The 11,720-nt window shown below is 35.8% G+C and overlaps 1 protein-coding gene across 3 annotated transcripts in view; it reads left to right on the plus strand.

Annotated features, from left to right (window-relative positions):
• Positions 1 to 11,720, plus strand: part of LOC123690869 (serine/threonine-protein kinase NLK) — a 114,366-nt gene that overhangs the window by 96,558 nt on the left and 6,088 nt on the right. For 2 of the 3 annotated variants that reach the window (XM_045634970.1, XM_045634969.1), the window contains exons 5-9: positions 1,710 to 1,878; positions 8,824 to 8,950; positions 10,325 to 10,495; positions 10,862 to 11,081; positions 11,534 to 11,627. In XM_045634970.1, the coding sequence (XP_045490926.1) occupies positions 1,710 to 1,878; positions 8,824 to 8,950; positions 10,325 to 10,495; positions 10,862 to 11,081; positions 11,534 to 11,627 (781 nt within the window). Of the gene's footprint in view, positions 1 to 1,709; positions 1,879 to 8,823; positions 8,951 to 10,324; positions 10,496 to 10,861; positions 11,082 to 11,533; positions 11,682 to 11,720 lie in introns of all 3 variants that reach the window. The other variant, XR_006751342.1, reaches the window with a different exon arrangement.

Here is an 11,720-nt window from a genome sequence, read left to right on the forward strand (position 1 = left end):
TTCGTTTTATACAAAAATAAAAAGTAAAACTTTATGATATTAGTGTAGGTATATGACACATAATACGGATGTTTTAATCATAGGTACATACATAGCCTATGAGGTCAAATGTTGATGTTACATTCAAAGCTATCGCCATGCCGTGCGTGACTGAATTTCTGTTTCGACAGGCGCAATAGTGATAACATGGGAAAATTTAACGTAAACATCGATGTTTAATGAGCCTGGCGCTATTTAAGCAGCTGCACCGTATGGCATGGGATGTAGGTACCTACATTTGTGGTGTGGACTTTCAGTTGTGATAACATAGCTTCGTAAATCAATAGTGAACTGTATTTTTTTATTTGCATCGTGGCTACAGACAGATATCAAATAATTATTTGAAAATTTTCGTGTCAGTCTTTGTTATATAAATTGTTTATATACGGTTTTACTGATTTTTATAATATTTTGTTGGTTATTTATAAACATTTTTCATTATAAACATACTATGCTAAGTGTTAGTGTTTCCTAGCAAAACAGCGTTTCCTGGATCAACTAATATTTATATTAAAACGACTATCTAGGTACGCGAGTACAGAACCGAGGTTTCGGGTTCTAAAAACAAGATTAATGAATATCTCGGTTTGGTGAGGCGTAGCACGTATGACACAAATGTGAAATCATCATCCCAAAGCCCAAAAGGAGACACTTCCCTTTTCATATAAAATAATCCTAGCTTGATTGATTGCCGAAAGCAACTACGTTAATCCTTTTTTAACTTTTGAAGAAAAATGAAATAATAATTTCTTTAACTTTTGTAGAATAATTAAGAAGTAATGTAGGTACGAGATGTTCGCTTTATGAACATTAATATAGCTGTAATTCGTTTCCATTAAGTTAGTGTCTAGAACAACAAAGTATCTCAGAGCAGTCAATAAGTGCAGCGCATTTGCGAGCAACTAACAACTAATAATAAATAGTGTTCACCGCTTCCTCTACACTGTTTTAGAAACGGCCAGGATTACCGAGCTCAGCAACTCGGGCTATATTTTAATAAGTCTGCTTCCATTTTCTGCGGCTTTGCAATTACTATCACGCGCAGTTGAGCGGAACTTTGTCCGCACCGGGCCTTAGGGAAACGTTATTGCTCTGAAAATGTCCTCGCTATATCACAGGCCAGTGCCGTCCCGCTGGCTCCAGAATATTCCAGCATCGTTTGAGGAAATAGGATTTTTATTAATTCCAACCGCGGCGGCCGAGAAGCGGTTTCGTTTGGTATTAGCGTGTTCTTATACTGGTGCGTTTGCTATAAATTAATGTTTTAGACAGTTGGACAATTTTTTGTATGTGCAGAATATTTAGGAGTATAGTTGGTGCTATGCCAACGGTGTATGTACTCTGGGTAAAGCGAAATGAGTTGTTGAAGGAAATAAAACAGTTTATTTTTCCTTGAATGTTGATTAAAAAAATTACCACAATATGCGCAAAAAAATCTGGCAGTGAAAGAAAAAAATGGCACAATAAAACGTTGCATGACCTAAGTAGCTTCGTCATATTCGTTATGTCATATGTGAAATATTGTAAAACTTTCAATGCCAAATGGTTTCCAAAAAAAAGGTGCAAAAGAGTAATAACACCTTTTTGTTGCCTATGTCAAGATCTTCAAACCATCCTTACTCTAAATATTAAATTTAATCTCAATATTTAAAGTCTCTTAATTTCCCCAGGTTTAAAGTACCTGCACTCAGCGCGCATCCTGCACAGGGACATCAAACCCGGCAACCTGCTGGTGAACAGCAACTGCGTGCTTAAGATCTGTGACTTCGGCCTCGCGAGGGTTGAGGAGCCAGACTCGACGAAGAACATGACGCAGGAGGTTGTTACGCAGTATTATAGGTGGGTTTGAAATTGGTCGGATTATACTATTCATGTGGACATGCCATTATATTTGTTAGTATTACAGCAGTGCCTGATTTATTTAGACATACTAGGTTTTTCCCGCTAAATCGGTCAGTTCCGAATTGTAATTCTGAAGCATTCTCGAATCCACTTGAAGACAAAGATTTAATTGAAATCGGTCCAGTCGTTTTTAGTCAAGATTACAGAAATCTAGAAACTTTCTGACTGTAATTGGTGGGATATGCTTTTAAGTAGTAGACCGAGTTTTTCTTTTAATTTTGGCAAATAAGAATGACATGTATTTAATTGGAAATAAAGAGGGATGGATAATGTTTTGTGTTAAACCAGATAGACAGTCGAAATATCAAGATTTGAAATCTGTTTAGATGTTCGCAGGAATTGAATAACACTTAAACCGAAAAAAAAATGTTCAAAACTCGCATTAGAAGGAATAAATGTTCCTACTCATCAGTCACAGACATACAGATTACAAAGTCTAACGATTTGAATAGAAGAAAGAAGAAATATATGACAAAATTATTATTTAGTTGACTTAAACATATTGCGGTGAATATGTGGCAAAAATATTCTTTGGTAGATATACTGTGGTTATGTATGCCGTTTTACTGACGTCATTCGAGGCTTAATTGCGCCCGCTTTATTACTGCCACGTTATCCTAGGAAACCAGAGCTTTAATAGTGGTTCTGATGTGAATATATCTGTGGAAAATATCTATGAAAATGTGACATAAAAGTTTTAAAACTCTATGGGAACCGTTTAACTTAAGTATACCTAATAGCACTAAAAAGGGCCTATGAGGCGTAATTAACTTCAAGAATCTAAGTAAAAGTAGTCTTATTTTTGTGTGAAACAGTAGTGAATCTAATTTCTTTTAAAACAAATTTAGGTTAGAAGGTTAAAGTGGAGGTAATTATGTTTGAGAGTAAATTACTCTTTAAGGCTGGTTGCAGAGCTTGACCGACCATCAGTGCGTACGTCAGTCGCGCTTGTCATATGTATGGAAATTCATAAAACCGTTCATAGCTAGACTGACCATACGCACGCGTATTGTCATGCGCATTAGTGTCATAGTCATATTATAATTATTGTTGATGCGTATCGTCAGGACCGACGGTACGCACTGACGGTCGGTCAAGCTCTGCAACCAGCCTAAAGCATAATTTAAATTTAGTAAACAATATCTCATATTTTTCTACTGAAACAGTGATAGCTAAACCTTATTAAAAAATGGTACAATACCTGCGTATAAGTAAATCGTAATTATATTTTTCTACTTACGTATTCTTTAAAGCATGTTTTTAATTTATTTTCGAGATAGACATCAAACGTATTAGTCTCCTTTTAAAAACTTTGCTCTCCCAAAAATAGGGGACATAAGTTCTTCATACTAATAAAAGTTTGATATGACTACAACAAACTGCAGATTAACAAGGCCTCTTTAGTTATATTGATCAGCCTAGTGTACGGATGCTATCGTATATTCAGGAAGTTCAAGTTGGACATGCAAAGATTATCCCTCCGGCCGTTACTTGGCTCGCGCTCAACTTGTAACCGGAGTATTAATTATGTACCACTATATTGTACCCAGACTTCCTTGGTACAGTGGTTAAGTCGATAGGGCTCGATTTGTGGTGTCGAAGAAAAAATAACATCACGGTCTGGCAGTACACATCCCTTACTTCTTTCTCCCTAAAGAAAAATGGATCTGTGAATCAGTTGTATACCTTATGTATCTGCTCAATACCCCACAAGAGGTCACAGGATTTTAATTTTGTTTTGTAGGTACTCTTTGTATTTATCTTGGCTTAAGTCGATAAGGTTATGGTGGATGTTATATAGGCTATATAAAGTTCGGAACGACCTCGACATTTAGGTGGGTTATCATAATTATACGTGTTATATAGCGTAAGTAGTACAGTTTCGGTTTACTTCATTATGAATTTAATGTAGAGATGGCTGTGTAGCTGTGTATAATTATTATGTCGAGAAAATTCGTCATCTGATGTTTTTCGGAAAGTCCTATAATATGCATTCAAAATGAAGAATAACTTCAATTATTTTAACGATTTTTTTTGTCTGATACTTCCCTGGCATACGTTTGTTGCAATTATAAGGGACTAGCTGTTCCCCGTGGTTTCACCCGCATTGCTCCGCTCCTGCTGGTCTTAGCGTGATGATATATAGCCTTATAGCCTTGCTCGATAAATGGGCTATCTAACACCGAAAGAATTTTTCAAATCGTACCAGTAGTTCCCGAGATTAGCGCGTTCAAACAAACAAACAAACTCTTCAGCTTTATAATATTAGTATAGATAAGATATTCCCGATATAAATAACTATTCGAACGCGATCCAAGGCTTGTATTGACAGAATAAGTTTACGTATTTGCTACGGATTGTGAATTCTAAAAAGCCTCTCTAGAACACCGTGGATTCCATAAAAATGTTGGCAGTATGGCAATAAGAGCGAGCTGACATTTTATTGTCAATTTTATATACGGTTCACTCGTTAAACATGACGAATATCCTTTGCACTGTAATAAAAAAGAGATTTCACGTTAAGCGTTTCGGATTTTAATTAAATTTATGAATTTGCAATGGTATTATTTTGAAATTTGTCAGCCGTAGGCAATAAAATGGATAATAGGATTTCATCATTCATGTGAAGGTAAAATAGTACACTGCACTTTATGCGTATTATGAGCTATGAATGACATGAAATTCACAATAGAGAAATTGAGGATTGTGAAAGTACCTAGAAGGGAATTTAATTCAAAATCCAACACAGGAACTTATATTTTTGTTGTAGATATTGTATAATAACTTCTGAATAAAAATTAAAAATAGCGTGTCCAGGATATCTTTGCCTTGAACTCAAATGCGGGATGCATCTCATATTAATCAAAGTAAACTTATATTTAGACACGAAATAAATGAACAATCCGATACAAATCAATCCAACGTCTCCATACAACGCCCGATTTATCTCCCGTATTTATTTGCCTTGCCTAAATGCAACTATACATCTCCTAAAATTAATTAAACAATACTTATAAAGTTATATGTTGTTATATGTATGTAGGCACGCCGCACGAAACAAAATATGAGCAATCCGATTGAAGTCCCAATGTCACAAAAACAGCGGCAAAGTCATCTCCAGGATATACATATTTATTTTGCCTTAGTGCACCTACCATCTAAAACTAATCAAACTACACTTATATGTAGGCACTAAATAAATGAGCAATCCGATACACAGCCAGTCACGACGAATGATTGCGAATTCACGATCGCCTATGAATGAGTGACCTTTGCGCCAATGACCGCTATTGAAACTCGAAAGTATGCCACGGCTGCCGTCTAGTGCATGTTTTTATTTATATATTTTCATTTATTTCAGCCAAGTTATGCCCATATTTAATAAAAACTTTGAACTCTAACATATCTTATCTTAATAATATATATATAAATCTCGTGTCACAATGTTTGTCCTCAATGGACTCCTAAACCACTTAACCGATTATAATAAAATTCGCACACCATGTGCAGTTCGATCCAACTTGAGAGATAGTATAGTTTAAAGCACAAAGCGGGCGAAGCCGCGGGCGGAAAGCTAGTATAATATAGATTACTAGCTGTGCCGCGCGGTTTTACCCGCAAACGAATTCGAGGTTAAAATTCAGTATTTCTATAGCTCATGTGTTTTTCTAATGTATATAAAGTTTCATCCAAATCCGTCCCGTAGATTTTTCATCAAAAAGCATCAAACACACAAACATCCAACCATCTTTACAAACTTTCGCATTTAAAATATGTAGTAGTATATGAATATTGTTTTGCAACAACAATATTTAGATGTAGGTATTGTTCTCAATTTTGATCATGGTTCTGAGCTAAGTCGGTTAAACCAATCTGTGCGCTTTTTGGAGCATTAATAAAGACAGAGATGATTGCGATTTGTGATCATCAAAATATGAACTGTAGGTACAAATATTATGGTAAAATTTTCAAGTTTAGTTCATGTTATTGTTTTAGAGGTCAAAATGTTTTGTTTTTAACCGACTTCAAAAAAAGGAGGAGGTTATCAATTCGGCCGGTATGTTTTTTTAACTTTATTGTGAACATTTTGGTGCACAAAGTGTTTGATTTGATTAGTTTCCTTGTTGCAGAAGTCACAAATGTTTTTGCCCGTGTTGTGTTTAATATTCCAATAGTTTCGGGGCCATAGCCGCAGGTCTTTTGTCATAACAATAGACCTGTTTTAACATTATTGGCTTAATTTGTGGTGAATTTACAATTAGAAACCAATGTGATCGCCATGTTCTCAGTTCTACTTAGTAGTTCTTACACCAGGCAATTTTCGCATTAATGAGTAATATTTAGTGTGGAATGATATACGCAAAATCAATATTATTCGCAAATGAACGTAGATATATACCTATGTATTATGTAAAGTTTTTTATTTCTTCTTTCTACGTCAATCTGATGATTTGCGCTGTTTAAAGTTTGGACATCCATTACATGTTAATATATTTAACGATTAATCTAACCTTTTTCGAATGAACCTTCATAAAATATAATTATTTTTATTCATGAGGCATGTCCCGGAAGGGTTAAATACATTATCAAGGGACAAATATGTAAATAAGTCAGTTATGGAAATGTGAGAAACTTGACCTTTTGAGTACGGTCTTCTTTACCTGTTTGTGATTTTCAGCATTAATTGAGATATTTTTCATATGTTATAGAGTATGTACATACATGTATTTAATATATAAATATTTGCAACGTGTTAAGTATCTATCTACCAATATTACAAACGCAAAATAATATCTAGTAAATAGCAATGATATTATATATAGAAACAAGAGGTAGATACGTTACCAACGCACCAAAACGTAAACCGTGAATTGGTCCTAATTGGGACCAGTGGAATCAGTCAGATTGTGACTTGTGACAGCGAACGCACATGCTGATATAAACGTTAAAATTATCAATAATGCCTTCTTGTGTGTTCAGAAAGTGCACAAATTACGATAGTAAAATAAAGAAAGATAGAGGGATATCATATCACAGGTAAATGTATTAAAATATTATAATTTTAGAGCAAAAATAACAATTTGCAATTATTAATGAATGACACTTGCTTGACAAGTTTGTATTGAAATAATGAAAGGGATAAAACATTGCTTCAATCACTAGTGTGACAAAGCTAGCGCACACTGTGTTCAAAGATTATCATGTAGATACGATTATTGAATATAGAACGGTTATTTTATTAATTTCGATTTGGGTAAATATGTACTTGATTATTTTTATATTTAAATCCACACAGTGCATGTAATTAATAAATATATCTATTTATTATATACAATGAAATCGTGATGGCAAAAATGTTTGTTTGCAAAAATGATGTTGAATATACGTATACATTAAAGAAAAGATTATCGCTACTGACGAAAAATGCTATTTGCTTTTCTGTAAATAGCTATTGAACATAAATTTTATTTGTGTTTTAGATAAAAAAGGCTTATACTTCATCCTTTCTTTTATTTCATACTTTTTTTCATCTAGGCACCACTAATTATTATATCCTACAAGTTGGAGTGATGACCTTGTACGGGTTCCGGGAACTGCCTTGAAACGAATAGCGTAAGATCGGTCCGTATGGAGTTCTATAAGGAGGACTATGCTCAGCAGTGGGTGTTTATCGGGTGAAATGATGATGACCGAAAACGAACACCACAGCTAGTAATAAATGCTTAATACAGTTATATCTCCAAAAAAGTTTTTTTCATTTTAATAAAACTTCATAATAATAATTAAATAGTAAATGAAATTGTCACATTTGTTTACGTGTGCAGGAAACGAAACATCTATAACATTGAACCTTCTGTGTCGTTAGTCTATGCCAATTGCCATGGCAACTATTTGTTTATTTATATTTAATTGGTGAATTCTTATGACTTTTGCTTACACCTGCGCGGAAGTGACAAACTATCTTTGTCTTTTTTGTTTATATCATTTTATTATAGCCATCTCTCTTATACAGTCTGTCAATGTAATAAATTAAGTAAAATGAAACTTGTATTTGTGTGTGCCTGACACTGCATATGAAGCATTTTTTTTGGATATATTGTGAGTATATAACGTATCTATACATAAAATATCATTGGTAAATAGTTGTAAAACAATACAATATAACTGTGACAAATTAAATAATTATAGGTATCATGTTTTAATCTTCTACATATCTGTATAAATATAGAAAACAATACATAGGTAGTTTTTTATTAAATAATAATAATATGAAGAGAAACATTTCCCGCAACGCCATCTAGTCTCAGACCAAGTAAACATTTCGAGCAATGGGGCTGAAACGCACCCCTTGTCGCTATAGGGTCGTAAACACTGCTTCAAATAGGTTATCATTAATTCTATGAGTCTTACATGGAATTAATAATTTCTAATAGTACTTTAACTCTTACGTAATGAAATTATTAATGCAAATGTGTGTTTGTTTGTTTTTATATCAAGAAGCAACAGGTCGATTGTATGGTATTATTTTGATGTCTAGAGTTAAGAGGCTAATAACACAACACATTAAAAGTCTCGAAAGGGCCTCTGCGTGTTGGATCCGTGTCCCCACGTAAGCCTTCCAAAGATCCGGGTACCGTCCTTCTGGTGGTACCCGAGTATTATGGAAATGAGAAACATAATTATACTCTTATCCTACTTCCGACTAGTCTTATCAGTATAAATATAAATACTATACTTTTTGTTAGTCTTTAACGCAAAAACAGCTGATCAGTGAAGTTTTAGTACGTTGCATTTTATTCGTGTAGACGAGTTAAGCCGCGGGATATGTTATTTATCAATTCTTGTAAATTATTATTACTAATGAACCATCTAACATTCCAGGGCACCAGAGATCCTGATGGGCGCGAACCACTACACGGCGGCGGTCGACGTGTGGTCCGTGGGTTGTATATTCGGCGAGCTGCTCGGCAGGCGCATTCTCTTCCAGGCACAGAGTCCTGTGCAGCAGGTAATATATTCATGTATTTTTATTTAATTATCTATCTTTTTTATATTAGTACATGATGGTGAAGTCTGTTAATATATTTTTTTATTTATACCAATTTTTTGCACTTGATGATGATAAAATTTAATGACCATTGTATGTAGGCTTATATTATGTTCATACTAATTGAGCTGGCAATACAAACGTTCTGCTAAGACAAGCTTATTATTTTAGGGGGTTAAAAAACGCAATAAAAATCTACGGCATAGATAGATAAAAATTATAAAATCGGTTTCGGACAATGACCTATTATACTAGTAGACGCGGCATACGCCAACATCATTGCACTAAAAAACAGCGTAATTAATACATACCTACTTACTAACGCATTATCACCAATACAGTTGTTCTCTCTTTCACTCTCACGCACGAGACATAATACATGTCTCACTCATTTACTTCGTAATAACAACTGCCGATTAAAATACAAAAAGAACGTCCAGCCACGACGCTGAATGGTGCGTGACTAAGTGAAACTCGGGCACTTACCTGAGTTTTTTCTTGCCAAAATAGAGAGCGGGTAACGTATCTAGCTCTTTTATATATCATAGGTTTCGGAGGAGTTTGATTACAAATAACGTGATAGTAGAATTTTCGAAAATAAAATTCTCAACGTTTTTTCCTTTTGACGTCACAAAATATAATTTATATTCAAATTGTATTTACTTCCTGTAGAGGAAAATCGCGTGAGTTGTCTTTTTATTATAATAGCTATTGAAATTGACGGCAGAACCGAGATGCCACGAACAGAAATGTTATTAAACGTACTTATTTGTCTCGTATATTTCTTGAGTTATTTATTTATTACCAACATTTTAAGGAAGTTGGAATAAATATGAATATAATATTACATTAAGCAACGGCATTAAGTATGCATTTGTTTATCCGAGAAAATAAATATGTAATCGTTAAGTAGAGTAGAGTAAACAACTTCTTTATAACATATCAATGGGAAAAATTTGGTTGGAAATGTTCATTTTTAATGTCGTTCAAGCGATTATGTTCTACCTACTTCGTAATAACGAGGTACAGGTTGAATGCCTGTACCTCGTTATTTTTAAATAACATAAAATATATGTATATACCGGCCAAATTGATAACCTCCTCCTTTTTTTTGAAGTCGGTTAAAAACAATAAAAAAATACGTGTGGCACTCGGAGACTGCCGCGGTAAATCATAGCATGCCTTCAAGCCACACCTCCGTGCCCGTCGGAGTGGGGAGCGTGAGGTTTTTTCGTTACGGAATTTCTCGATTCGGTCCCCGCGCTCAAGGCCCGTGATAGAAGCTATGCAATAGCTTAAAAATTCTATTCTACAAAAGAAAATAACCGTTTCCAGCTGGAGCTGATCACGGAGCTCCTCGGTACGCCGTCGCTGGAAGACATGCGGTACGCGTGCGCGGGCGCGCGGGCGCACATGCTGCGGCGCGCGCCCCGCCCGCCCGCGCTCGCCGCGCTCTACACGCTCTCCGTGCAGGCGACGCACGAGGCGGTGCACCTGCTCGCCCAGGTGTGTGTTTGTTTGTGTTAATATGGTAAAACGTTAAATTATCCAATATCAATACCATATCCTACTAACTGAAAATATATTCAACCCTCACAAAACTTACTTACACATACTTGACGCTCTAAATATACGATGCATCATCCATCAAACGCAATATTAATTTACGTTGTCTGGTCTCTTAAATTAATTATTATTATTCAAAAATGTTACGTTGCGTTCTTATTATTTTAAAAAGCAAGGGTACAGCGTTTTTTTTGCAATTTTTTAGAAACTGGTTTCCGAACCGGTGGTAAATAATTATTTAATTCGACGCGTCATAAGACATAAACATGTTTAGTCCAGTCCCTAATTGCACACATACCACTTCAGATGCTCGTCTTCGACCCGGCGAAACGCATCTCCGTAGTTGATGCACTAGCGCATCCCTACTTGGAAGAAGGGCGGCTCCGCTACCACTCGTGCATGTGCAAGTGCTGCTACAGCGCGCCGCCCGCCGCGCGCCACTACTCGCCGGACCTGGAGCCGGTCGCGCCGCACGCGTTCCACGACGGCTGGGAGAGGAAGCTCACGTCGGTGCACCAAGTCAAGGGTGAGTGCTGCGCGCTGGGGTGTACGGGCCGTGTACGTTGCAGGGAGTTGGGCATTGTGAATAGACTGATTGAAAAAAGTAGGGGGGTTATACAGAGTCTGATTGGAAATTGTTATATTTCTTTGTTGTAATTTATGTTCCTTTGTAATGTTAATCGATTTTTATTACGAATTGACTTGTTATGTAACTTTTTCTTAAATATTTTGTTAAATTTTTGAATCTTTTTGAGGTTTTATTTAGTTGGTTCGGTTTATTTTGACATTCATTAATGTGTGATTATTATGAAAAAATAACTAGTTTTGTAGGTACTTTAATTTCATTTTTGTGCAAAAATGGACAAATTAATAATTTTTCGATACTATTTTATCACATTACGTACTCTACTGACCGTACATTATAATATCTATCCAACTAACCTAACCGCTAACGACCTACCCCCACTATCTCCGCAGAGGAGATCCACAAATTCATAGCGGAGCAGCTGCAGACGTCGCGCGTGCCGCTGTGCATCAACCCGCAGTCGGCCGCGTTCAAGAGCTTCGCAAGGTAAGGCGACGCAACCAACCACCGCAAACAACCAACCAACCAACCAGACACTAGGTGATTTCTTTGCGATACCTAACCGCTTGGTGCCTGGCG

The sequence above is a fragment of the Colias croceus genome, chromosome 4 (assembly GCF_905220415.1).
Source record: "Colias croceus chromosome 4, ilColCroc2.1".
Taxonomy (NCBI): Eukaryota; Metazoa; Arthropoda; class Insecta; order Lepidoptera; family Pieridae; genus Colias; species Colias croceus.